The sequence below is a fragment of the Poecilia formosa genome, unplaced genomic scaffold (genome assembly GCF_000485575.1).
Source record: "Poecilia formosa unplaced genomic scaffold, Poecilia_formosa-5.1.2 Scaffold43, whole genome shotgun sequence".
Classification (NCBI taxonomy): Eukaryota; Metazoa; Chordata; class Actinopteri; order Cyprinodontiformes; family Poeciliidae; genus Poecilia; species Poecilia formosa.
In genome coordinates this window covers 1768852-1796709 of record NW_006799982.1, presented here as the reverse complement: position 1 = coordinate 1796709, position 27858 = coordinate 1768852, and the positions used below count along the sequence as shown (strand labels likewise).

Genomic DNA, 27858 nt, shown 5'->3' with positions numbered 1-27858 from the left:
TAAAAGTTCATAATGCCCTGCACTCTAACAAGACTCCCAGTGCTTCTGGAAGAGAATAAAGCCCACAGCATCACAGATCCTCAACATTGCTTTTCCTCATAATCATTCTTTGTTCCAGTTAACATGATTCCAGTTAACACTCCAGAAGCGTTTAGTAAACTCCACACATTTATGCTTCTAGATGACAGAAAAAGCTTCTCCTACACCTTACAAACAAGCGGTTGTAGATAGTAAACAGACGTGTTCATGGTGGAGGCTACTGGAGACCGGATCTCTAGTCTGTCCCACGTTTATGCCCAAAGAAAACAGGATTTTAATTATTTAAGTAGTTCCTTTCTGCATTCTGATTTAAAATGTCTTTCAAATTATTTTCATAAGGAACAATAAAAATCAGTGTGGTTTTGGTGATTCTGTCTAAAAACGAATTGATTTAAAAAATATCTTCACTTGGAATTTATTCTCCAAGGAATTAGTGTGTTTATATTAAAGGCTGGGTTTTCAACACCTTTTTTGTATGTTGTTTTTCATACCTGTAGCCAGGCGCTCCAGTCGTTTCCCGTGCTCTGGGGGGATGGCATACCTGTTAGAGAGGGGCATACAGAGTTATTTCTGGCTGCACTTAATTATTGCCTCAGTGCCACCATTAGGAAATTCAAGACTGCCATCAAGTGGTGGATAAGTGAAAAGATGGGGGAAGAAATATATACTTTTTTTAACTGTTATGTATAAAATGATTAATAAAAGCAGTGAAATTTCATTGCTTATCCTATTACGATGCTCAAGTTTTCAGAATAACTGACACTTTCTAATAAGTTCCAGATTCACAAGAGCCAAAACCTTTGTAATGCAAAAGAAAGGTCAAAATAATCACTGATTGCTGGCGCAATCAATTTATGGGAAAAAAAGGAAGCTATTCTGTGTTTTCCTACGAAACCCCACTGATGCAACCTGATTTAAAAGTTGAAACTCTGCCAGAAACTCAGACAGTGTGACAGAGGCCCCTCAGGGATCCAACCGGCACTCCATTCGCCCAGTTCCATCCGCCCTCAGGTCTGTGGCATCTCCGTCACCGTGTGACCCGTCAGCTTAACGCAGAAGTGGGAGACACAGAAAGTGGGAGTCAACTCCACAACCTTCGGTGGAGGTGAAGCGGGGAACCGGGAGGGGAGTTGAGAAGGCTGCCATCTTTAAGCTGATCCCCTCCTGAGATGAGATGCTAAGGAAAGCAGCAGGATGAAAGCAGCGCGCCGGTGAGCGTGTGCACCAGACGATAAGGGGCTGCAAACACGTGCAAGTGCTTGGCACACGGGGCTGCACTAAGGGAGTGTGTGTTTATATGTGTGTGTCACAGTCTGGTTGTGACACCGATCCCTGTGGGGGCTGCAGGGCTCCCCACTCTAATGAGCAAAACTACCTCCAGGGCAAGGGAAGGAAATGGAGCAAGGCAAGCTGACAAAGAAATGAAAAGAGAACTCTGTCCAGATCCATCTGCATTCCCCACCTCGTCTCTTACTGCAATCCTTCCCTCCAAATAACCCAACCCAACTCCAAACAATACCACACATTAAGCAACAATAATTCAACATAAATTAAGAGACTAAAAGAAAAACCCTCACGTTTAATTTTAGAGACAACAAAGGATGTGTCCTAAAAAAACAACAAGTCGAATAAAAAAAATTGAGAAACCTTGGAGAATAACATTGGTTCATCCATACTAATTTATAACTGTGTGGAAACCCACATTGACAGTGAATGCAAATGATCTAATTATGCAAACAACAAGTGAGAACGGGAAACCTTGAGCTGAATGAAACACATCAACAAAAATCTTAACATGAAGAATATCTGTTTGAAAGGAACATTGAAGGATGTTAGTAATAGCTACCTAGAGTTACGAAATCTACTGAAAAGGCTACTAATAGCTATGCAAACCACAAAACTGGCCTAAATCAAAAAGTGAAGAGGAAAAACCAACTGCTGGGAGAAACACCATGCTATAGAGACGCAGGGACAAGTTAGGTTGTCATGTAACTGGAAGACGGATGGAGTCAAATACAAGAAAATTCAGGAAAATGAAACTGTAGGAACAGACAGGAGAGTGGAGGTTCACCCTCCTGTCTGTTTCAGAGCTGTATGCTCTGGCTGAACATGCAGCCAGAATGACAATGGTGTGGTTCAGATAGAAACTTATTTGTATGTAGTCCTAGTCAAAGTCCAAACCAAAATCCAACCGCCAATCAATGGCGAGACAGTGTTCAAAGATGCCGTCTACTCAGTCTAACTGAGTTTGAGTTATCCTACATTGTAGAAGGGAAATGTTCAGATCTGTCAAGTTGGTAGAGAAAAAAAACAATAAAAAGACTTGCAGCTATAATTGCAGCAACAAGCAATTCCATAAATTGACTCAGAGGTGCTGAATGCAAATGCATCTCACACCTTTCAGGTTGTTGTATTTGGAACAATTTCTGAAAACAAAGGGTTGTTTTCCTTCCCCCTTCTCAGTTGTCCACTACTTTGTGCTGGTCTGTCACTAATCCCAAATGTATGGTTTTAAGGAGATAAAATGTAAAAGAACTTCCTGGTTGGAAATACTTCTGCAAGGTTCTGCATTGCTTGTATAAACTCAGGTTAACCATAGTCTAGTCTTAAAGAGGAACTCTTAAATGTTAATCAAATGTGTTTATCAAGTAATTTGGATTTAATTCATATTTAAATTATTGAAGAGGTTTACTGTATATCATAGTCACTTAATATGTAAAGTAATAAATATTGGAACATATTTGATCATCAGTGTATTAGTGATGCAACAATTCACAGGGATATTTGCCAAATGTGGAAATGCAAATCATAAAATGTCTGCTACATGAACTGAATTTATCCTGCAATCTAAACATCTTAGATGACGTTTCATCAAGCTACAGATTCTTCTTCTCAGATACCGGCACCAACCTAACTAACAGGAGATTTGTCGAATCCGTCTGGAAGTTGTACCACTTACACCACTTTGTTGAATATTTACACTTTTGTGTGTTCACCCTTGTACTGAAATCGCTGCTACACACACACACACACACACACACACACGCTCACCAGGATTTGGGCTCTCCAAAGTGGAGGTAGTTGATGCTATACAGATCCATATCCTCTGTGTGCCAGGAGAAGGTGGTCTTCCACATCCCAAAGTAGAGATACGGCGTGTTGACCCCCTGTATGGACACACCACAGTCCTCCTCGATAACATCCAGGATGGAGTTCAGATGTCCAATGTTCCACTCTTCTACGTCCTAGGAAATTGGAAACAGGGGCTTAAACCGGTGCTACAGACAATTTACAATCCTGTTTTTTTTTTTGTTGTTGTTTTGTTTTGTTTTTATGAGCTACATAAAATATTATGTTCCAATGAAATCCCAGATCTTTCTGTAAAAAATGACTGTGACCATATTAAATTAATACTCTCAACAAAAAATAAAAACTGAAACCAGAGATATAAAGTGATGTACACTCTGCAATGCTTTGCATTAAAGGCATTTCAGTGTTTCATACAGGATTCTACAGGCTCTGCAAGCTACATGCACCGAACCTAAACACAGACAGACGATTATGACCGACTACGAAGGGGAAAAAAGGCAAAAAAATAAAAAAAGAATCCCATGTAAAGAGAGCTAGACAGGTCACCTACCTCATCATAGAGGCTGCCACTCACATCTGCACCATATATGGGTGAGACAAAAGTGAGGTTTTTCCAGTATTTCCTCTCAAGATCTTCATAATTCAGGTAGCGAGGTGTACAGTACCTTTAAAAAGAAAGAAAATTAAAAATATATTGTTTTTTTTTTTGCTCTTTTTTTTTTTAAACCTTGGCATAGATGTTACTCTGCATGCATTTCACAGTTTACTAAATAAAAAAAATCTTTAAGAGTAAAAGAAATGCTTTAATCACTCCTAATTTTAATCAAATGAAGACTAATCTTTGAATGAGTATTATTTTTATTTCAAGAAAGTTTAATATCATTTAATTGTGGGAACAATGGCTACTTAGAGCAGGTCACTCTTAAAAATTAAATTCAGCTACACAAAAGGTGGAATTCAAACATAATATGAAATTCAAACAAAGTTGTAAGGAAACAATTTCTAAAATATTCCTCCGCCAGCACCAAATTTGAAATACCTGTTTGTGAAACACTAAGAATTAATAATATTGAATATTAAATGCAATACTATAATACTCACATGTCACTGTTTGCTAACCGCCTGAACTCCTGCACACTAAGAGGCTTCTTCTGGATGTTGTACTGAGTGAAGAGCCCTGACTGGCCCGCCACCATCTGCTGAATCGGAGCGTCGATCATTAAATCATCAATATCGTCGTAGGTTCGACGTGGCTTCCAGCCTTTAGGGGGGATCACCTTTGGCACGCACAAAAAAAAAAAAAAAAAAAGAGACTTGTTAGTGAAAATGAAACAGCAAAATCTAAATGATGAATGAGAGCCGATTCGGAAACATTGCACTCGGCTCGCTCTCAAAGAGAAACTCATTAAAAGGTTTCTCTCTGATTTACTTTCTTAATCCCGCTTGAGTAGGTTAATAAAACTGATACATGAATAAAGAGGAAGCAATGATGTATACCTCTCAAATATGCCATATAAAGAAGAAAAAGTCTCTACCAACCTTAGCTAAGCCTGCCCGGTGTGCACCCTGAGACTCCATGTACACCAGGTACCGGTTGAAGTCTTTGAATTCTTCCATCGTGGGCCTGAAGGTCATAATCTTGCAGGTGGGGTTTGCAGGGGCGGATACCTCTGCTCCCGCCATCCTGCCTCCTCAGTGGCTATAATCTGAGATGGGAAAACAAAATGCTTCTGTTATTTCTCGCCGTTTTTCAATAGACAGTTGTGTGCCGATTCTTATCAGAGGCCATATTACGTATGACTAAGTAGAAGCGCAGCCCATTCTGCTTCTGCAGGAATATGAATACATCTTTAAAACTACATTGTTCATTTTCCTTACTTGCCATCATTTATGATGAACATCATGCTGATGATTTGCATCATTATTATAACTAATATTGTTATCAGCATCATTATTCAGTGTGTGAATGTGTGTGTTGATGGAAGTCACCAATTTTATTGTAAAGCGTCTTTGAGAACCCTTTGAGGGTTGAAAAGCACCATAAAAGTCTTATTTCATTTCATCTCAATATGTTTTATAAATAATTATATTGTTAGAAACAACTACTATATCCCGCTTGATATAGTAGTTGTTTATATCAAGTTTATATCAACAGTACTATTACATTTTAATAGTAATAGTACTGTTGGTGTTTTCTTTTAGCCGTCATTATACTTTCATTTTAGAAGTAAAAACTTTTTTTATCTCTAAAATTAGGTTAATTTTAAGAGGTCATGTGGTATGAAAACAACTTTTAAAATTTTAAAGGAATAATATCAGTTGATATAAACATATCTAAACAATTTAACCTTTTAGATCCCAATACGATGAGCAAAATTATGTAAGCAATCTAGCATATTAAATGTCTTTTTTAACACCCCCCCCCATCTAGTGGGATGGCTGAAATCCCAATCTAGTAAAGCAGATGTCTTATATATAAGACCATTAGATGGCAGTAGAGATTCAGCATATATTGTTTTGATTATTTGAACCTGCAGCTGCCCCTCGCAGCATTTTGTCCCAGCCACCCATCCCAGTTCCACTCCCAACTTTACTGTGCCAGTACACAAAGGATCACATTGCACCATGTGAATTCAGATTTCCTCACCCTTTTGTACTCTCTCTCTCGATGCTGCCTCTTTTAAATTTACATTACCGCAAAATAAATTATACATTTTAGAAAGCAGCTACAGACTAAAAATAGATCACTTAAAACAAAACAAGCAAAGTAAACATAAAAAAAGACAAACTACAGTTTTGTCACACACTTTGGGTTTTAAACAAATTATTACAATTCTTGATAGCCTCCTGAAACAAGTTAATGTAACTAAAACAAATCTGGCTACACTCGAAGGAGTTTAAATCTACGCTGAGCTGCATTTGAGTATTAATACTTCGGCGTGTGTAACTCTGCTCATCTTTGTTGTCTCCCAACGTAACTAGCCAGCTAGCCTACGTTCTGTTATGATGCCGAGTAATGGCTGAACAAACAGCGCAGCTTGCCAATTCAGCTGACCAGCTCACGTAAAATTAAACAGTCAACAGGCTTCTCAGATGTGAACTCACAAAACTCGGCTTAGTACTTACCTTTAGTGGCAGTAAATGGAAGGTATAAATAACTAGTAGGCTAACCTAGCTGTAACGTTAGCTAACTTGTTACAGTACAGTGAATGGGGTTTAAATGCCCCTCGCAAGGTGGCTTCACATAGGCCCTTAGCTACATCCTTTCCGACTTCTTGTAGTCGAACTGCTTCATTCTGGAGTTTCAGTGCTGGTGTGTTTGTTCGTGACTTGCAGATTTACTCGTAAGACAAACAAATAAAGACATGAGTGCTCACAGCAGAAGCACGATTGCCAACTTCAGTGATTGCCAGTGCTAAAGGGTTAGCCGCTGATAGCTTCGAACATTCTGCAACAAGAGCCACAACATGTAACCTGCTTCCTAAACACTATGATTAAAAAACAGGCCTCCGTGCACCGTTCTTCCTGTAATATAACTGTCGAGAACCCGACTAAGCTCAACAGTTTGTACCTACCTTGATGAAGAGACGCAGTCGTGTTGTTGTTTATCTCCTTCCTTGTTCACCCAGCTGATTCACATGACAGCTGCTGCTTCGTGTGGTGAAGAAGAGGGGCTGCGCTCCACATCGCCTGCGCTCTACGCTGCTGCTGCTACTGCTACTGTCATGGCCGTAGTGGTGTAGCCCCATCCATGTACTTTGAGATCTGCGAATCAGCTGGCGAAGGGGGCTGCAACGTTTACAATCCAAAGAGCCATTTTCCCCCCGCAGTCCAGCAAAATAACTTTTGTTTAGAGCCCAAATGTTCCATGATCTTTTGAAGAAAAAAAAGAAGCATACTTAATATTTTTTATTTTATAAATATATCTATCAGATTCTTTTTAAACTCTATATATATATATATATATATATATATATATAAAGAGAGAGAGAGAGAGAGAGAGAGAGAGAGAGAGAGAGAGGCTATTATATATGTCGGCTATTTGCATATATAAATATGCAAAGCAATATTTTTCTTCTAGTGCTAACACGGGTTCCCACCACCACAGTGGCACTCTCTATGCTGTGCTGCCCCAGGCAGAAAGAAATTTCCCCCATATCAAAAATGACCACTGCTTCTTTTGGTCAGGTTTGTCTTGAGACTTGTATTCCATCATTAATTAATTTAGAGAATTTCTGCTGTGCCAAAATTGGAAGAAAGTTTTACTAACAGTACAAAAATTATGGTTTGGTTAAACATTTTGCCGAGTACTTCATATACATATGTGTAATGGACTGTCTTCATTTCATCTCAGTATGACCTGTCCAGGGTGTACCCCACCAATCCCCTACTGTTGCGCCTCTTTGAGTCTACAAGGACATGCAGGTAGACGACAGCTGGATGAATGGATGTAACTCTTATTGGATTACACAGATTTAAATCCATGGTTTTCAAACTAGTAGTATATTTTCTACTGTGTACTACTTTTCTTTGTGGTACACAGTAGAAAAGTTGGTTTGAATACTGTATTTAACACAAAGCAAATTAGCTGTAAGCAGTCAAACAGTCAAAAAAATCCAGTAGTTCAACACATTGATCTGTGATCCAAACAGAACTGTTTGGAGCAAACTGCTGTGGAAAACATTTCAACAAGCACTCAGCAGAAACTGATGCAAAGGTCAGTAAACCAAGAACAAGTGCTGGTGGCAGGTTACAGTAATGCTGCGTTCAGTGTGCCAGTCGTTGAATCAGTTTCCACTTCTCAGCTTTCAGAGATGACATCCAGTTTGATGAAATTTTTTCTGCTAAAGTCCATCTGTTTCGATGTTTGAAGAGTTGTGTGCTTAGAGATGGTTCTCAGCACACTTTGGTTGTAGCAAGTGGTCATTGAGCTACTGTTGCCTTCATGTTATCTTATTCACTTAGTCTGTCAACACTACTTTGATCTCTGAACTTAAAGACTCACACAGCTGCTGCACAGTGGATACATTGTTGGTTTTGGACCAGTTTCTGTAAACCCAAGAGATGTTTGTGCATGAAAATCCCAGTAGAACAGTAATTTCTGAAATACTAAAAAGTTTTTCTAAGTGGTATTCCTCAAAAATTGAAAAAAACAAAACAAAAAAAACAAAACAGAAAAACTCTATGATATATTGGAAGCAAAATGTAATCAAATCCGTTGTGGTTTAAATTTTTACACAGTATTGCATGCAACCCCTTTTGGGAATACACATACACCTTGAACCCTGAGGATATTTTTTGGTCGTTGAATGGTTCACCTCATATCTCCATAAAAACATGCAGTTGAACCTTGTTTTTAAGGAGAGGGCCACTTGTGGCACTCTGTGCCAGATGTTATCTACCAAGCTTGTTTTCAGTGTAGATTGGATTCTACCAGTACTGATTTCCAATCATGTTTGTGGTTTTGATGGGCAAGATCTGAAAGAGTATATGGAGAGGAGGATGTCTGCTTGGAAACTTATGATCTTGTCTTTGCTCTTTTGCAAATCAAGATCATAAGCCTTGTCTATTTCAAAAAGGCAAGACTTATGCATATCATGTACTGATACCTTCATGACATGCTATGTCCTGAAGATACCAGGACATAGCATGCTGTGGTATGCATGCTGTGGAGCCAAGAGTAAATAAGAGTCTACTTCTCCAAGTCTGAGCCCTTGGTTTAAAACTGGAAAAAGGTTAATGGCTAGTCAAGATTAGCATGCTTGTCAAACTAAGAGATTTAAGAGTCTTAGTGTTAGTTACGATAATGGGTGGTTGACGTAGGTGTTGGATAGATGGATTGTAGGCTCATCTGCAGTAATGCATGCTAGAACATGCCGGAAGGGGGTAACCCTTTTAGCTTCAAAAACACCTTGGGATTGAGCTGTACATAAATGGAAGATGCTGGATGGATGGATGGATGGATGGATAGATGGATGGACAGACAATTAAATTTTCTTCATAATGGATGGAAACACATAAAGTAATACAAAAAAGAAATAATGATATAGTTTTGTATCTTTTCCACATATAACTTCAAAATTTAACATTACATTAAAATATTTTAAATGTAACAAAATATTTGCTGACGTAACATAATCAGTTTATTCATAAAATGTATTTATTTCCGACGCCATTTAATTAATAACGTAAATAATTGTTTAAGAATTACGATTATTAACTCGTGTATTACGTCGTGGCACTATTGGCACTCCAAAGAAGCGGCAGTCTCTGTCAACTGGGAGGGTCACTGATGACTTAGTGCAAACATGGCTGCCCAGGATGAACTCAGTAAGTTTCTTTCTGCCTTGTTAACGATTCATGTCCTCTTAAATGTCCCATTTGTGGTTGCCAAAACAGATGTAGCGATGTGTTTTTGCCCGCCCTGCTACTAAGGCTGTTTATAAAGTAATGATAACGCCAAATTCAGTTTAAAACTAGGTTGGGAGCAGGCTACGTAGCTAGCTGACATGCTAACGTCAGGAGGCCGTTTGCCCAGTCATGGTGAAAATAAAACTATCACATCGGCTTCTTATATATGTCCTCTGACCAATGCCTTACAGTGAATATTTGCATTTTTGGCATTTGTGACAATTAGGTTAAGTTACACGGGTTACACTGCTTCGAAAAATATTTGCTGCTTTCATGCTAATTAAAACAAACAAAAAAAAAAGATGATGTCCTCCGTGGACTATCTTGTCATTTGTTGCTAACGGCTTAGAAAGCTAAGCCAGGAGAAGGAGTGCATGGTTGGGTTATGTACAGCAGCTGGCAGGTTGAGCTCATCGGCCGTAATAGGACAAAATGCTTCTTTCCAGTATGACTTAACATGGTTAATTTAACCCAGAGGGTGTCTGCAGTCACCAATGAGTTAAAGATTCATATTAAAATCGAAAGATACTGTACAGTAGGAGCTGCTGATACCATGACTTGGTGTGCCGGTGAAGTAAGAGTGTGTTTTGATTAGATCAACTGGAACGTGTGTTCCTTCGCCTGGGCCATGCAGAAACTGATGACCAGCTTCAGGACATCATCTCCAAGTTTCTGCCACCTGTTCTTCTCAAACTCTCCAGTGTTCAGGAGGGGGTGCGAAAGAAGGTGAGTAGTAAAGTAAAAATAATTGTTGAGTGCTCAGCCAGGCAATTTAGGTGTGTGTAGTCACATTGTGGTAGGTTTGCAGTTGTGCCACTCTTTTTGTTGTTGCATGATGGACTAACAGAGGTGGGTAGAGAAATTGTACTTAAGTAAAAGCAGCAATTAAAAATAAAAAGTAGATTTCCAAGAAATGACTGAAATAAGAGTAAAAAAGTATTCTGTAAAAAGGCTACTCAAGGACTGAGTTACTGATCATAACATACGATTTAATATTTTACATCTATGTAACTAAGTTATGCACAGATTCTGGGATTCAAGTGGAAAATGAGGGGGAAAAAAACCATCAATAAAAAACACACTAATTATTCATATATAGATAAAACCAGCCCAAGTGCTTATAAAAACCACAGCAGAAAAAAATGACACCCAGCTGGTTTTTAATGGCAAGTTAATGTTTTTTTGGTGTCTGAAAAATGACCCGTTTAAAAGATCTCTGTAATGTCAGGTTACAAATCAGCATGTCCCCTTACCTAGCAACCCCAGCAAAGCCCAGGCTGTCACCCAGCAACCCAGGTGGCGCTCCAGCATGTTTGGTCAGCCGGTTTTTACCGCTGTATGCGCCGTGCAATGGCTGCTGGAAAAGACAACTGTTTTGCTGTTGACTTACCATCCAGAAATCACTTGCTGCATTCTTGTTGGTTACGCAGGATGCTCTGCTTTTCAAAGATCTACAGTTATATAATTGCGCATCTGGTCGCAGCCATTTTCATGTGTGAGTGTAAATGTTGAGTTGTGGGGGGCGTGGCCAGAAGCATCTTATTTGGATTTAAAGTGACAAGCGGCCCTAAAACAGCTCTGTTCTGAAATGAGCTCAAAATAGGCAGAACTGAGCAGATTAAAATCTCATCATCTAAGAATGAGTTTGTACAAAAAAAAATTAATGAACATGTTTTGTATAGTCCATAGACCTAACCTGTTTAAGTAAGCATAATAGGTCACAAAACAACGTTGTTAATACATTGATTATACTACACCCAGGTGGACCTAATTTACTAATTGTGGCTTCTGAAGTCCACTGGTTGCACGAGGTTTCTTTAGAGGTATAAGAGAAAGGGGAGCTAAAAACAACTAGACTCCCCACAGAATTTGACATTTTTAATAAACTTTGAAAACCATTTCCCTGCCCCTCACAAATATGCACTGCTGTTTATTGGTCTATTTGTCTATCACTTAAAACCACCTTAAAATATATTGAAGTTTGTGGATTTAGAGTCACAAAATGTGGAAAAGTAAACAGTTTGTACTTTAAAGATTGCTTTCAGCGGCCTTATGTTTCCTTACATTATTTATTCATGCATCTGTTTCGTGAAACTGCACTAAGAAATGTGTCTCTGACTAGGTGATGGAGTTGTTGGTTCACCTGAACAAGAGGATTAAAAGCCGACCAAAGATCCAGCTACCAGTGGAAACACTGCTGGTGCAGTACCAGGACCCTGCGGCTGCTTCTTTTGTTACAGTAAGATATTAATACAGCGTTTATCTTGTGAGAGACGATGTTTACTGTCCATATTATCTTCAGTCACTCTACAGTTAAGTAAAATATCATGAGCAAAACATCCAGTCAGTATTGGTTATCAAATGAATGGCACATGTGTGAGTTGATTTTGTTGTCTTCATTATAAATCCGATTTTTAAAAATTGTGTGTTTTAACTTTGCGTGATATTTAACCGATTTGGTATTTGAACTGAAACAAAAACAGGTCTGTTTCATTAAAATGAAATCTACTTCATTTTTTGACAGAATTTCACCATCATCTATATTAAAATGGGCTTCCCTCGTCTAGAGGTGGCAAAACAATGTGAGCTGGCCCCGACTCTCATCACTGCCATGGAAGGCAAACCGCAGCCACAACAGGACAGGTGAGAGGACGCATATTCTCACATACCTATCCGGTGAAGTACTGTCACCTTCTAGACCGGATGGCAAAGGTGTTACACTCTCCTGTTAGAAACTCTAGGTTTTTGAGACGTCAAAAAAAGGAGGAGATAATAAATTATTTTTTTTCTTCATATTTTAGGATTGTGCATTTGTGCACAACATCAAGCTGATACTTTTGATTCAGTTTTAGTATCCAGCCTTCTTAAGGACACACAGGCCATGAATTTTAGTGAATCCGATTAATCTAAAAGAATGTTCATCTATCCTCGTTGAGCTTTGCTGACATGCTCATAGTTTACAGCAACGCTATAAATCTCATCGCTAAAACATTCTGCATTCTACATGTACCAAAGCACAGTAAAGATTATTCATTGAGGAAAATGTGGGACAACTGTGACATTACAAAACTGGATATTTCTTCAAAGTGAATGAAAATGAAATACAAGAATTTATCAGAGAACTTTTAAAAATCCCCTCCAATAAAAACAAATTAACCAGTCCTGACTGCGTCTAACTCAAAACCAGCAGTGCATGACACAACTTCTCCGTTTTCTCTTTGTGTTTTCAGCCTGATGCACCTTCTGATTCCCACTCTTTACCACATGAAGTATCCTGCAGACTCGTCCAAAGTCGTGTCTCCGTTCAATTTAACTGAAAGGCCAAAGATGATACACCTTCTACTGGAGTTCATGCTGGATGTTTTGCTCATGCCTTATGGGTGAGTTGTCAAAATAAAACGTGCGGCTGGAAATGAGTGTTAATCGCGAGGATGACAGCATTTTGAACTGGAGCGTTCTTTCTCCCACATCATCAGGTTTGTGCTGAATGAGTCTCCCACTCGGCCTGCACCATCCTCCTCCCAGGGAGGTTCCTCGGACGGGGCGGTCACTGGGAGCGGGCAGGGTCTTCCCCAGCCTCCCCCAGGGATGAGTGTCTATGCTGCAAAGAGGGTTATTGGAGAAGCGCAGTGGAACGCCGAGCAGCTAGAGCAGGTACAGTAATGTATTCATATGGCCATATTCGGGCTGTCTGATCAAATATTTTGTTCCCAGTTTAAACCAGATATTTGGAATCATATATGAATCAAGACGCCACAGGTTCCTATGGTAATTACATAAAAGCTTGCAGGATGGAAAATGATAAGCTTTTGGAAGGATACTAAAAATGTTTGGCCCAACTCATACAGTTTAAAGGAAATATTAAGATAATCTGTCTCAGTTTAGTGTGTCATGGCGATATCAGTTATTGTCCATTCAGTTTAATCGTAGTTTTATCTTGACTGTTAATTGCAGGTCTCTGTCTAACTCCCTTGGTCGTTCTCCAACAGTGTAAGCTGGGCATAGTGAAGTTCATTGAGGCCAAGCAGGTGCCAGAGGTGGAGACGGTGGTCCACTTGGCGGTGGCTTCGAGTGACACGAGACACAGCGTGGCTACTGCAGCTGATCTGGAGCTGAGGAGCAAACAGAGGTAGAGCCTTTTATTTTTATGTTAAACGTGTGGAAAGACTGTGAACGTCTTTAGTTTCTGTTTCCCTTTAGCTTCTGTTGGTGAACGACAAGATGGCTCTGTTTACACATTACAAAGCTGTTTTCTCAATGTTTATTTTTGTTTCATTCCAGCATCATTGACTGGAACAATCCTCTAATTATCAACAAGATGTTCAAGGTGTATCTGGGAGATGTCCCTCTTAAAACAAAGGTTTGTAATTTACATTTAATTTAAAAGCCAGTGAAAGAGATTTTTATGCAAATTCAGATCCAGGTGAAAATGTTAACGTATTTTCTGCAGGGTGGAAATGTTAAGCAAGAGCTGAAACACGATCCAGTGAGCACTAGAGTCAAACTAAAAATCCTCCCACATCTTCTACGCTCCCGGCTGGCAGCAGAGTGCTTCCCAGCAAACATCCAGGTCATGCTGACTCTTTTTTTTTTTTTTTTAGACAATCAGTCGTCAGAATGTCTGTTTCTGCCTGTTCAGAGATCCACGTCATCTTTTATGTGGTGATGTGCTAATGTCTTTACTGGTTTGCTTTGCGCTTCAGGTCGTTTATGACGGTTTGTTTGGGGCCAACACCAACAACAAACTGCTGTCTCTCACCTTACAGTTTGTCCATCACATCTGCATGGTGTAAGACATTCACACTTATTCCTCTGCCCATGAACTGTTTACCTGTGTTTCCTCTCAAGAATAAAGTCTAAATGTTTTTTTTTTCTATTTTACAGATGCCCTGACACTAACAAGCCTTTAGGACTAATGCTGCTCAATGGTCTGACCAAACTTATCAACGAATACAAGGAGGTAAATAAGATGGTAATTTAATTTAAAAATGTTTTAAGACTAATTCAGTTCTGCTCTACTGATAGTTAGCTGTTTTTGATTGCGTTAGGTCTCATTGTTGTTGCTCCTGAACTTTCTTTTGCACATCTCAAAATATAAAACTGCACCATATTAAAAGATTTATTTATTTTTTAATAACAGCTTCGTCCAACTTGATATTTGAAAGCGAAACGCTCTGATTTATGGTCAGACGTATCAAACTGTTACGTCATTTGTTCATTTGTTGTAGCAGCACAGAAGCCTGAAGAAACTTTTGCCATAATCTGTCACCTCTGCTTTAGATCAATAGCAGAGGTCACGTCACACTGTGTGTGTGTGTGTGTGTGTGTGTGTGTGTGTGTGTGTGTGTGTGTGTGTGTGTGTGTGTGTGTGTGTGTGAGAGGGAGAGAAAAGTTGGTGATATACAGATCTGCAATTTACCAAATGTAAATAATATTATTTCAAAACAGAAAGAAAACGATTAAAGTTTTGACATTTTAAGCACCTTGTTTTATCGCGGTTAGCAAATATCAGTCTGTTTATATTTGTTGTAGAGTGAAGACAGACATTTTGAGATTCAGAATGTTTCTTAGCAGATGAAAAAGAATGTTATTCTAAACAAGTGTTTTAATAATCTTTGCAGACAACTTGGTTCCTATTTTGGTCAATATCAAATTTCTTGTCTAATCAAAACCTGCACCTCACTGGTAATTCTTGCAGTTTGGTTTATCGTGTTTTCTTTCTCTCACAACGCCTCTCTTTGCAGGATCCTAAGTTATTATGTGTTGCCTACTCTGCTGTCGGAAAGCTGTCAAGGTTACGATAACATCTTATTGGTATTTCAGTTGGGTCCGATTTAGAAACAGACAAACCGACGCTTGTTTTAATTTTTTCCTGTTTCAGTCGGATGCCTCAGCTTTTCACAAAGGATATTGCTCTTGTGCAGCAGTTTTTTGAGTCCATGTGTAAGGTTGGTGGAACACATTTTGGAAAAGTTGGAGGTGAACCTACTTTAGTATTTTTTTTTCTTAAACACTGTGTCTGCTTGATCAGGAGGAGCCGGATGTTCGCCTTGCCATTCAGGAAGCTTTGTCAATGATGGTTGGAGCGTATGCCAACCTACAGGGGGCGCTGCTGAATCTGATGGAAGCCCTGGTGGCTGCATATATTTCAAAGGTATTCTACCACGTCAAGAAGAGAATTGGATTCTTTCACAACTGTAATGTGTGTTTTAACAACTGTGTTCATATGTGTGCTTGAAATCTGTGAAAATGCTTGAATTTCAATTAGGCATTTTAAGTTTTGGAAAGTGATTAATTTCTGTATAAAGTCCTAAAAAGTACTTGATATTTAAACTGCACAGTTTTGTAATAAAGTGCAATCAGATGTTTGATTTACAGCCTCAGTTTGGAAAGCAATATAGTTGAAACTAGATAATTAAAGGTAATAAAAAAGATGAGCACATTTTTCTTCTCACTGTCTGAAGTTAAATCAGACCAAACTTATCTTATTTCAGGTCAGTTAGAATTACCAAAATAATTTTTATTTGCCAAATGCCAGACATCTTGGAGAGAATATTTGTTAGAGATTTTTGTTTTGGAATTTTTTTCTGACCAGTCAGGTGTACAGGATATGTGTGAGAGAGACCTTTCAAAACATAAAATTTTGCTATATTTAAGTTGACCTTGTCCCTAATGATTCCAGTAATAAATTACATCATATAATAGTTAATTGAAACTGTCTTTAGTTCACTGGTATTGTTTTTATCTCCAATGTCAACTATGGTGTGGAAAAGTTTGAAAATGTACCTTGAAAATGTTTGAATTTTACTGTGGGAACAGTGTACAAAACCCTGTAACAAGCTTAGTAAGCAGAAATAAAAGAAGCCTGCCGCTTGTTTCATTGCAGCCGGAGGTACAAGTTCGCCAGGTGGCCATGAAGTTTGCCAGCACAGTGTTTGCTCCTGACCACGTGCCATCAAGGTACCTGCTGCTGCTGGCTGCTGGAGACCCGTAAGTTTATGGAACCACCTAACTCTTTGTAATGCAGAAAGAGAAATTAAATGGCTTTATTAAGATAAATGTCTGTTGTGAACTTTACACTTGGTAAGATTTTATTTTATGCTCTGCTCTTTAGACGAGAGGAAGTGTCTGCAGAGGCCCAAAGGGTGCTGAGGCCTTTTCCCACAAAAAGCTCGGAGAAGGAGGGACCGAAGCCAATGCCGTCCTTTCCCGACATGGTTGCCTACATCCAGGAAAAAGTGGGGCTCGGAGCATCTCTCAGACGGCACACCTGCAAAATAATGTTACCCTTCTAATTCAAGAAATAACGATCCACTCTCTTCACATTCTTGTCATTTTTTTTAGGCAGCTCAGAGGATCAAAACCCCTGCCAAATATATTGTTGGGGCCTCCACAATTCCTTTTAACCCATCTGCCTTTGGAGAGGTAAATAATAAACATATTTATTTCATTTGAGGATAAAACCAGATGACTCAGCAAACCATATAAGTGTGTTTTCTGGTGGATTTCTTTTGTTTTTTCAGATAATGTTGTACCTGAGGATGTGTCTGGCCCACAGCGCTGGCGCCAGGCCCATGTCCACCCGCTTGTTGGACATGCAGGACGATGCTCCGGCCATCGGTCGCTACGTCCACACCCTGCTCTCAGCTGAACCGCCACCCTCAGCGCCAAAAGGCCTGGAGGGAAACCCTGTACATGTGTACATGGATCTACTGCAGCAGCTTCTCTCTGCTGTGGGAGGTGAGACTTAACCTGCCTTCCTCGGAGGCAGTTTGGGGTATAAACAAGTAGTAAGCGATGCTTATTCTCTTTTGTCTGATTTATGATTTGTCTAAATCATAGTAGCTGTACTTTCTCTCTTACAGCTTTAATTTGTTCTGTTTTAAGACTAATTCAGTCCTTACTAAAGAAAAAAAAAACATTTTATATTTGTCAATTGTAGTATTCATACTGTATCTACATCTAAATTTCCCTGCAGGAATCCCAGTCATGTACTGCTTACTGGAAGTGGTGTCTGTGTGTCCAGAAAAACTCGCCCCCAGGTTTGCTGATAAAATAGACTGGATCAAAGTGAGTTCTATTTTACGTACAGAGTTTTAAAATATCATTCAGCGAGTTATCTTTCATGCACATTTCACTTTTGTTATCCAAATTAGCTGTAATCACATTCTTCTTTCAGAGTCTGATGAACACCAATAAGGAGGACATGAGGGAACTCGCCGCCCAGCTGTATGCTTTGGTGATCTCCACCATGACTGGCAACGAGCTGCAGACAGCCGTACAGAATCTTGTCAAAATCACCAAAGACAACCATGTAAGTCACATACTCTTACGGTTATTCATGTCATTAGCTTGCGCTGCTAATATTTATTTTTTGGGTTGAATCTCAGAGTCCTGAGACTCAGCATGGCGCCATCTTGGCTCTCGGCTACATGGTGGGAAGGAATCTGAGCAGAAAGAAAGCCATTGCCTCTTGTGAGTTGACAGAAAACAAGATGGAAGAGATGAGCATCACTTCCCAAGATGATGACAAGCTGGTTTCCATGGCTACTAAGACAATTGGTATGAACTTTTTTTATTTTTTTTTTACATAAATCCTTTTTGTGCAGATTTTACTGACTTATAGGCAACTTTTATTGTATGTTTTTGCAACCTCTTTTACAAAAAAACAAAGTAAAGTGGTAAAATTAGAGAGTGTTTGATAATTTCCCCACAAAAGTGATCACATGTATTCGCATCCAGGTACCTTCCTGGACAGCGGCAGTGCCATGTTGGCCGTAGCAGCCTGCACAGCTCTGGGAGAAATTGGGCGGAATGGCACCCTGCTGATCCCTGCAGAGGGAGACGGCTTCACCAAACTCTCCGTCACGGAAAACCTGCTAGCTCGCATCACTTCTGGCAAAGAGAGCCTCAAGGTAAGCTGTGACTCTTAATGGCTCTGATTTGCTGTGCTGTTGCTCTGATTGATTTTTATCCGCGTCGTTTTCCAGATGAAGGAGCGATCCGTTACAACCTTGGGTTATCTGCCAGTGGGAGACCCAGACTTTCCACACCAGAAGAAGCTGCTGCAGGGCCTCATGGATTCGGTGGAGGTATGAAACTAGATTTTCTATTTTCTTTATTAATTTCTTTTACTTTCTCTTGAAGTGATTTTAGAAATATTCAAATTATTCTGCTGTGAAACTGCCACATACCAATACCAACCCTTCTCTGCTTCCTTTCTACCTTCCAGGCCAAGCAGGTGGAGCTGCAGTTCACAGTAGGAGAGGCCATCACCAGCGCTGCCATAGGAACCAGTTCTGGAGCCGCCAGGGATCCGTGGACCTGCACTGAGGACCAGTACAGCCCGCCACACAGTGAGTTTTGACAGGCTCTATCCCTGCTGGTGTGAAATAGATCTGAATTTTAGTCACTAATGGATGAAGTCATTTCACAAATTCCCACAAAGATTGTTTAAAGTATTTTTATGAACAAATTAAAATAAAAGGGAGAGAAACATCCCGGACTAAGACAACTAGTGAGATCTCTCTGTATGGTGATCAGTAGCTTAAATAATGGATATTATCTGTCCAGTAATAGCAGTCGAAGTGAGGCAGGGCCAGTCCATCATTCCTATAAGCATCACATCATAGACATTTGACAAAGGAGTGTTCTGCTCCTTTGTCAAATGTACCAAAGGAGCAGAATACCAGATCAAACTAGATAAAAAAAAAAGAGATTCAGAATACAAAGTAATACATTTGTAATAATAGGTGTTTTTTTTTCAGCATGTTGAAATGAAAAAAAAAAAAAATTAAAAATGTTTGACAAACTTTTGCAGTCATTACAAATCTGTTTGTTGGATCATTTAAGCACATAAAATGTTTACTTAGTATACTTAAATTGCTTAAATGTATGTAACTTAAGCAATTTATGCAAGCTGTAGATGCATATGAATACTGCAGCTGACAAATTTAAAATTTATTTATTAAATTGCATAATATACAAACTATAACATAGATCCAGCTTGTGTGTGGTTACCTGTTTTAATGTAATTCTTGAATGCCACGTCTTTTTTTTTTTTTTTTTCTCCATTTACTTCCATCAGATGTTAAAAACAACGACGTGGTTCCCTGGGTCCTCAACTCCATCCTGTCCAGGTACATTCCCAGCCAGAACCCTCATGTGCGGCAGGCGGCCTGCATCTGGCTGCTCTCCCTGGTGAAAAAACTCAGCCAGCACAAGGAAATTACTGTACGTACATAACCCACCTGTAGCATTACTGTCTTTATTTACAACTGGAGCACAAGCTTTAACGATCATTTTCCCATCTTCCTCTGCGGCTGCAGTCTCATTTGAAGGAGATTCAGATAGCTTTCATCTCCGTTCTGTCAGACCCGGATGGTAAGACAAGATGGCTGAGCTGAGCTTCGTAGCATTACACCTCTTTCAGCTTCTCTCGTTCCCACTTCCTCCTCCATGCTTCTTTTCCTTTTTGTTCAGAGCTCAGTCAGGATGTGGCATCTAAAGGCCTGGGGCTCGTTTATGAGATGGGTGGCGAGGCTGATCAGCAGGAGCTGGTGTCTACACTGGTGGAAACACTCATGACTGGAAAAAGGTAAGCTACTAAGCTTAAGAGGTAAGCTTACTAAGCAGTAAATTGAGAGTTTGTATGATTATTTATTCTTGTAAACAGGGTGAAACATGCAGTTTCAGAGGATACCGAGGTGTTTCAAGGGGAGGATTTGGGAAAAACACCTGATGGGTGAGCTTTGTTACAAATTGTTGATTTGTAACAGGTTTGAGTTACAACCAAGAGTAAAACAAGTTTTGTAATTTTCTTCCAGTCAAAGCTTGTCGACATACAAGGAGCTCTGCTCACTGGCCAGCGACCTGAACCAACCAGATCTGGTCTATAAGTTCATGAACCTGGCAAACCACCACGCCATGTGGAACTCGCGCAAGGTAACGCACTAAGGCTCTCTCTCTTTTGCCTCCATTATTTTTTCCAGGTTTTCTTCTCCTCCCTGACCTAAAACAACGTTCTGTTTCTTCCAGGGAGCAGCTTTTGGTTTCCACATGATCGCTACCAAGGCTGGGGAGCAGCTGGCTCCATTCCTGCCACAGTTAGTGCCTCGTTTGTACCGCTACCAGTTTGACCCAAACCTGAGCATTCGCCAGGCTATGACCAGCATCTGGGATGCCTTAGTCACCGATAAAACCCTGGTGAGGCTCCGTAGTTTTGTACATCAACGGAAACATTGGCTAGAGACAGAATGACGTGAAAGTGGGTGGGAAGAACTGTCAGGAATAATTGTTTCGTTTTGCGCAGGTGGATAAATACTTGAAGGAAATCCTGCAGGATGTCATCTCCAACCTGACCAACAACACCTGGAGAGTGCGTGAGTCCAGGTAGATTGCACCGGCCACTCACTTGGAGTGTTTATCTTCTCCAAGACGGGTTAAAGTGAATTGATGAATTTGTCTTGCAGCTGCCTGGCCCTCAACGACTTGATCCGGGGCCGTCAGGCCGATGACCTCATCGATCACCTGGCAGAGATGTGGGAGACGTTGTTCAGAGTCCTGGACGACATCAAGGTCAGACAAAAATAATCTGAAATAAATCTCAAAGTGGTTCATGGTTTAATCTCCATCTGAACTTTTAATGTTTGGGTTTTTTTTAGGAGTCTGTGCGAAAGGCTGCAGACTTAACACTGAAAACGCTCAGTAAGGTAAATGTTATGTCAGCGCACTGGACTGCGTGTAAGTTTATATTCCACTGTGTAAGTATTTCAGCCTCTTTGATTTTATGTGCAGGTGTGTATTCGTATGTGTGAGTCTACTGGCTCTGCGGCCCAGAGAACTGTGGCCGTGATATTACCCACTCTGCTGGAAAAAGGCATCGTTAGCAACGTCTCTGAGGTTCGCTCTCTCAGGTAAATCTGTTTACTTGTGCAACATAAATACTGATTGATATGAAACAAAGATGTCTTAAGATGGTTTCTCAGCTGATGCTGAAAGGTGAACAGGGAATACAGTAGACTGTAAAAGTAATTCCTCATCTGCCTTAACACACACTGGCATATGTTATTTCCCATTTTTAATCCATACAGAATGACGCCTGCTTACTCTTTACAGCTTTACCATCTTCAACTCTTCTGAAATAAGAAGAGTGCTTTCCATTAGTTTCAGGAGTGGGCTTATTGGACTTTTTGATCATTCTTCCTGAAACATGTTTCTTGGGGTCAGACACTGATGTTGGATGAGAAGGTTGGCTCTCAGTCTCAGGTCTGATTCATCCCCAAAGGTGTTCTGTCAGGTTGAGATCGGGGCTCTGCAGGCCTGTCAGCTTCTTCACACCAGACAAGTTCATGCATGTCTATTGATTTGTTTCGTGCACTGGTACACATTCATCTTAGAACAGGAAGGAGCTTTCACCAAACTGTTCCTGTAAAGTTGGGAGCATAAAATCCAATATGTCATGTTGAGAGTTTCTTTCACTGAAACTAAAAGGACTGAATTTTTGAAAGCAGCCCCTAATACCCTCCTACATCCCTTGATTTCAATTATTTGGAGTCTATTTACCCCTTGTCGTCTTGGAAAGGACTGAAAAATTACAAAATGTCAGTTTAGATTATTATTTTTTTAAACATGCTATTTGAGTGCATTTGTTGATTTTGTTCTGCATAGTTTGGACATGTATAACTGGTTTGTCAACTTTTCTCTCTCTAGTATTCAGACCCTGGTGAAAATCAGTAAGACTGCTGGCGCCAGGTTAAAGCCTCACGCTGCTCGGCTGATTCCAGCCCTGCTGGAAGCCCTCAGCACCCTGGAGCCTCAGGTCCTCAACTACCTCAGCCTCAGAGCCACTGAGCAGGAAAAGGTAAACAACTTTCAGTTCACCTGCAAATCATACAGAAGTTGCATTTGATGATATAGGGTGTCTGCTCTACCTTAAAAAGTCCTGATATCATTTATCTAAAATTAAGGCCTTAAAATGTAAGTTGGCCTTAAATATGTCAATTTTTGTCGTGTCAGGACTACTTAATCTTGTATTTGTTTTTTTCTCGTGGGACTTTTCTTTCAGGCAAACATTTAAGTCACCTGTAAACATATTCACTGCGTTCTGTGACTAAAGGAGGTTCGCGCTACCGCTAACTAGCTACTGACCATAGCTAGCTAGCCTTCTTGCATCTATCATGAGTAAAGTGTAACATTAACACCGGTTGGCTGGAAAACGTTCGTCTTCGCCATTAGCTCACTTCTCTTGCCAACCTGTACGATGGTGTATTTATTCTGTGGTAAAAAGCTTGTCACTACTACTATATACTATACATATCACTTTTGTACCTTTCCGTCGTGATACAGGTCTTAAATTTAATTAATGGTCTTAAAATGTCTTTAAATGGTGAAACCTGCAGAAGCCCCGTGACATGAGATGTTTGTTCTTTCTCTGCAGAGTGCCATGGATGCTGCACGGCTCAGTGCTGCCAAGTCTTCTCCAATGATGGAGACTGTTAACATGGTAAAACAAAAATAAATGCTCACACAATAATCCCAGTTTATTCACTGTAGAGTCTTCCAACCCAAATGTTGGGATATCTTAGTTAGTCGTGAGGTTTCTGCATTTACTAGCAGCTTCACGTTTCACCGAGGCGAAGCTTCTGAATGCGTGTCTTCTTCCAGTGTCTGCAGCATCTAGATGTTTCTGTGCTGGGAGAGCTGGTTCCCAGACTCTGTGAGCTGCTGAAGAGCGGAGTGGGCCTGGGCACAAAGGTAGAACTGAGTCCCACAGTCACGCATTCATCAGTGATTCTCCACCACACAGAAGCGCATCAGTTGCCTTAATGACTGCTGTTCTCGGTTTAGGGAGGCTGCGCCAGTGTAATTGTGTCCCTGACGGTACAGTGTCCTCAGGACCTAACCCCATACTCAGGTACAACACGACACGCCATCTGACTCGGTTAATGACTCGAGTTGAACAAACTAATCAGTTTTTATCCGCAGGTAAACTGATGAGTGCCTTGCTCAATGGCATTCATGACAGGAGCACAGTTGTACAGAAAGCCTTCGCCTTTGCTTTGGGACACCTCGTCAGGGTAAGCCCCTCCGTTAACATGAAGTCCTTGGTGGATTATTAAACCCTGGATTTGTCTGTTTGTCACAGACTTTATCATGACGACATTTATTATCCTTTTTAGTCAGCAAAGGACAGCAGCGTAGAAAAACTACTACTGAAGCTCAGCAACTGGTACTTGGAGAAAGAAGGTGAATCTTACTTTGAAATGTACTTTTTTCAGCGGAGCAATAAAATGTGACGATATTGTTCTTTGAAAAAGTATTCATACCCTTTAAGTTTTTCTTTGACTTTAAAACTACAAAATCGAGTGTATTTTATTAGAATCTTACAAAGCAGTGCATAGATGTGTGGCGTTTGGAAAAACTACACGTTTTTTCTGTCTGTTTTTGCATTTAAATTTAAATCTATAAAGTGTGGCATGCATTTATATTTACCTCCCTTTTTTCCTAAGACCCCTTCATAAAATGGAGTGCTCCCCATTGTCTTGAGAAGTCCCCTTCTTTCTACTTAGGGAGTGTGTCAAAAGTATTGTGATGTAAATTCAGCTGTTTTGTGAAGTTTGTTGGAGATTGTGAGTGAACAAATATAAGTATTATTTATTTTTTTAAAATGGTCTAGTCAAAGTAAAGACCTATATTAAATTGAGAAACTAAATACAAGTCAATACCACACAATTTTTGTGCTGCTTCCAGTAAAATACACAAAAGTTTGATGTTGAAAATGTTAGTTTGTCTTATGATTTTTTTTTCTTCTCCTGCCTTGACTCCCTTTTAAATGAAATGTTTTCACTCCGTTTCTCCTGCTTCCAGAGCCAGTGTACAAGTCGTCGTGTGCGCTAACGGTGCACGCCATCAGCCACTACAGTCCGGATGTGCTGAAGGCCCACGCGGGCGTGGCCCTGCCCCTGGCCTTCCTGGGCATGCATCAGGCGCCGGGTCCTGATGAGGAGAAAGGAGAGAGTCACGATGCCACCCTGTGGTCGGAGGTGTGGCAGGAGAACGTTCCAGGTGGGGAACGCTGTCGCATGACAAATACCGGTGCTACGAAACGGAAAGGATCGTTTCCCAGGAATAAAAGCCGATTCATTTTTTTTATACTTTTCTCTGACTTCAGGAAGCTTCGGGGGCATCAGGCTTTACATGACAGAGCTGATCACCATCACTCAAAAAGCCCTGCAGTCTCAGTCCTGGAAGATGAAGGCTCAGGGTGCAGCTGCCATGGCAACTGTTGCTAAGGAACAGACGGGCTCATTGGTGGCGCCGCACCTCGGTTTGGTGCTGACAGCCTTGATGCAGGGACTCTCCGGGCGAACTTGGGCTGGCAAGGTGTGTGTTGCTCCTGTCGTTTTAAGAAAGCCTGGAAATAAAACACAACACTGGATTCAGATTTTGGTGTTTTGGTTTTGTGCAGGAGGAGCTGTTGAAAGCCATCGGGTCAGTGGTGTCCAAGTGCAGGTCAGTCATCTTGCAGAACTTCTTCCTGCTCTTGCCTGGGTTCGTGTGCAGCTCTGGATGAATATGATTTAAACTTTGACATCAATATTTTTCAGTGTGTGTGTGTGTGTGTGTGGGGGGGGAATGAAGCGATTTTATAGTTTCAGACTTTAGTTCGCCCGCAGCTTGTTTGTCCAGCTGTCCGTTCAGTCATCATCCACCTGAGTTTGTTCTTTCAGGTTTCATACTTAAAAACTTGATCAAATACATGTAATGAACACTGGGCTTTAATAACGGTAAACTGTGAAAATGAATTTCACAGTTTAGTTGTGAAATACATTTCATGTACTACTTCCTGTGAACTTGACCTCATCTCCTCTTCGGTTTTTAGCGCGGAGCTGCAAAAGCCGTGCAGCGGCCAGCCCAGCATCCCGGAGGTCCTGGATGTCGTGTTTAAAGAATGCCGCAAGGAGAATCTGCTTTACAAAATGGCCGCTCTGCGCTGCGCCGCAGATGTTCTCCACAGTAGTCAGGAAGACCGCTTCACCGACATGGCTGAGATCCTTTTCCCTCTGATCAAGAAGGTTCGCGTCTGAGTTTTCTGTTTGTCGTGGGGCTAGTTTAGTAAAGACTTGCCTTGAGAAGGAGCCTAATCTCACGTTTTTATGACAGAGCTGTCCAGAGAGCGGTGGCGCCTCTCCCAGGTCGATGGATGACGACGACGACGATGATGACAAAGATGTGAAAGATAAGGAGCTGCACACCGAAGCTATACTCTGTGCTTTTGAGACACTTGGGAAGACCTGGCCCAGAAACCCACAAACTCAAGGTGAATTCTGTTGGTTTAGTCGCAGTTTAGAGCGGACACATCAGTCCTTCGTCATATCTGCTCTCATCAATCTGAACCGAAGGTGAAGACTCGTAATTTTCGTTGTGCATGTTTGTGTGCAGTGCGTTTCCAGACAGATTTGTGCACTCTGATGTGTGGGAAGCTTAAGCTGAGCACATGGAAGGTGCAGCTGGCTGTTCTTCAGGCCATGAAGGCGTATTTTCAGGGGTGAGGATCAAAACACACAAACTGTACACGCTGGATTTGGGAAGCGTTCCACAATTTGAATTATTTAGCTAGTTAAAACAAAGATTTATTTATTTTTTGCTTTGTAGCCTGTTGCTGCTCGAGAAGGGTAACGAAGACACAAATGCACTATCGCAGATCCTCACCGAGGCCTGCACTGCTCTCACTTATGCTTTAGGTAAGGAGGTAATTCAAAATCTAATGGCTTTAATTGAAAGTCTCATGTCTTCACAGACTGTTTAATTTTCTCCACAGAAAATAAAAGCTACTCCTCTGTGAGGACAGAGGCCTTGTCTGTGGTGGATCTGATCGTTAAGAGAACAGGAGGTAGGCTTTTATTGATTCTGCTCTCTATATTATTGAACATACATTATGTCCGAGCCTCAATAATGTTTCCAAATTTAGGCCTACATTATTTAACCTTCTTGGAAAATGAATTTCGCTGTGCTCCTGTTGATCGGCTTGAAAATGGGACGTTATTTATTGTTCCATTAAGGACAGACGGAGGCAGATTCTGGTCCTCATAATGGCTTTTATTTGATGCATTCAGTGCATCAAGTAAATGCTTGGTGGGCTGCACAACGTGCCGGTCAGAAATCTCGCCCAACTTTTCCTGGCATCGCTGAATCAAACAAAAAAGAACAACAGATGAAATTCTCTTTATATCTCTTGGTTTTCATTCCCGGACTTCAGATTTGTTTCTCCGTGTCTCTCTCCAAAGGGATGTGATTTATTTGAAACCTTAACATCCTACTCTGCAGCTGGTTTGTAACGCATTTTTGTGTGGATGTTACCAGAGAGTGAGCAGTGGGACTGCATGCCTGTGAGGAGCCGGGAGCAGCTGCAGCGCTCCCTGTCGACGCTGCAGTCCGACAGCCGGCCCGAGCTGCGGGACAAGGCGCAGGAGCTGCGCAGACGCATCCAAAGCCAGCCCTGAGCGAGCGCGGAGAAACCGACCTGCCCATTAAACGTGTTGATCAGCAACACAGAACATCCATTAGCACATATCTAATCTGATTGAACTCCGTAATACATGCGTGTTGTTTTAATTTACTCCAACGATCCATATAGTCTGTGACGGTGCTGCGGGTGAACATGTCAGGGCGTCAACGTGTGAAGTTTGTCTAACTGGGCCGTGAGACGATGAGAAACGCTTTATAAGCCAGTGTGTTGACTTTGTGGACACTGTATAGTTCTAGCCCCAAAATGGGGATTTTACTACTGTTGTGAGTTTGTCTTAATAATGGATTTACTTCTCTAAACAACAGCAATAGGAAGACCGACTACAAGACTTCACTGCTGTTAAAATGGTGAAGTGTGTTTTTCATAAAAGTGCTGAAAATATGTGCCAGAGGACTGAGATGTCAGCCTGATTTAAAGCCTGAAAAGAAGAGTGAGCCTGCTGTTGACTTCAAGTGATGTTGTGGTTGTTTCAGTTTATCCTTCATGAAATAAAACTTTGGACCACTGACCTGGTTTTGAAGCTTCTCATTAACTCTGCAGGGTTATGGCAGGCAGATTTAATATAAAATTGACTGTCTACGTGTAATAACTTTCTAGATGTCTGAATATTGAATAATTGAAATACATTGTGTCTCATCAAATTGTAGGTGAAGATGGATTTAATTAGAATGCAGATATATAGCCGTTCAGGATAGTCAAAATACATTTTGATATCTAGAATAATTACAGATGAAACAATTTTATGTTAAAATGGCATGCCATAAGCCAGTCATTAATTGCAGATTTCT

The 27858-nt window shown here is 40.6% G+C and overlaps 2 protein-coding genes across 7 annotated transcripts in view; one reads left to right on the top strand and one right to left on the bottom strand.

The window, feature by feature from the left end:
• kdm4c (lysine (K)-specific demethylase 4C) overlaps nt 1-6878 on the bottom strand; it is a 32625-nt gene extending 25747 nt beyond the window's left edge. For 3 of the 6 annotated variants that reach the window (XM_007551691.2, XM_007551693.2, XM_016671260.1), the window contains exons 1-6: nt 6705-6870; nt 4669-4835; nt 4231-4406; nt 3680-3794; nt 3091-3284; nt 531-580 (exon numbers count right to left, since the gene is read on the bottom strand). In XM_007551691.2, the coding sequence (XP_007551753.1) occupies nt 531-580; nt 3091-3284; nt 3680-3794; nt 4231-4406; nt 4669-4812 (679 nt within the window). In that variant the 5' untranslated portion in view covers nt 4813-4835; nt 6705-6870. Of the gene's footprint in view, nt 1-528; nt 581-3090; nt 3285-3679; nt 3795-4230; nt 4407-4668; nt 4836-6255; nt 6628-6704 lie in introns of those variants that run through there. The other 3 variants (XR_001662048.1, XM_007551692.2, XM_016671259.1) reach the window with 3 other exon arrangements.
• Nucleotides 6879-9357: 2479 nt separating this feature from the next.
• ecpas (Ecm29 proteasome adaptor and scaffold) lies at nt 9358-27578 on the top strand. Its single transcript, XM_007551689.2, has 49 exons — nt 9358-9459; nt 10136-10266; nt 11663-11779; nt 12065-12183; nt 12771-12920; nt 13017-13194; nt 13530-13669; nt 13822-13900; nt 13991-14110; nt 14244-14329; nt 14425-14500; nt 15285-15334; nt 15422-15488; nt 15572-15694; nt 16427-16530; nt 16655-16778; nt 16885-16965; nt 17064-17280; nt 17519-17610; nt 17720-17854; nt 17931-18102; nt 18283-18455; nt 18531-18632; nt 18773-18896; nt 19628-19773; nt 19869-19923; nt 20023-20137; nt 20216-20284; nt 20367-20484; nt 20578-20745; nt 20852-20931; nt 21012-21117; nt 21204-21251; nt 21337-21455; nt 22252-22402; nt 22979-23044; nt 23206-23295; nt 23389-23455; nt 23527-23618; nt 23721-23787; nt 24409-24606; nt 24713-24924; nt 25010-25053; nt 25424-25616; nt 25705-25861; nt 25984-26089; nt 26197-26285; nt 26363-26434; nt 26905-27578. Exons 1-49 carry the CDS (start codon nt 9438-9440, stop codon nt 27042-27044), a joined length of 5550 nt encoding a protein of 1849 aa, XP_007551751.1. The 5' UTR covers nt 9358-9437; the 3' UTR covers nt 27045-27578.
• Nucleotides 27579-27858: the final 280 nt, after the last annotated feature.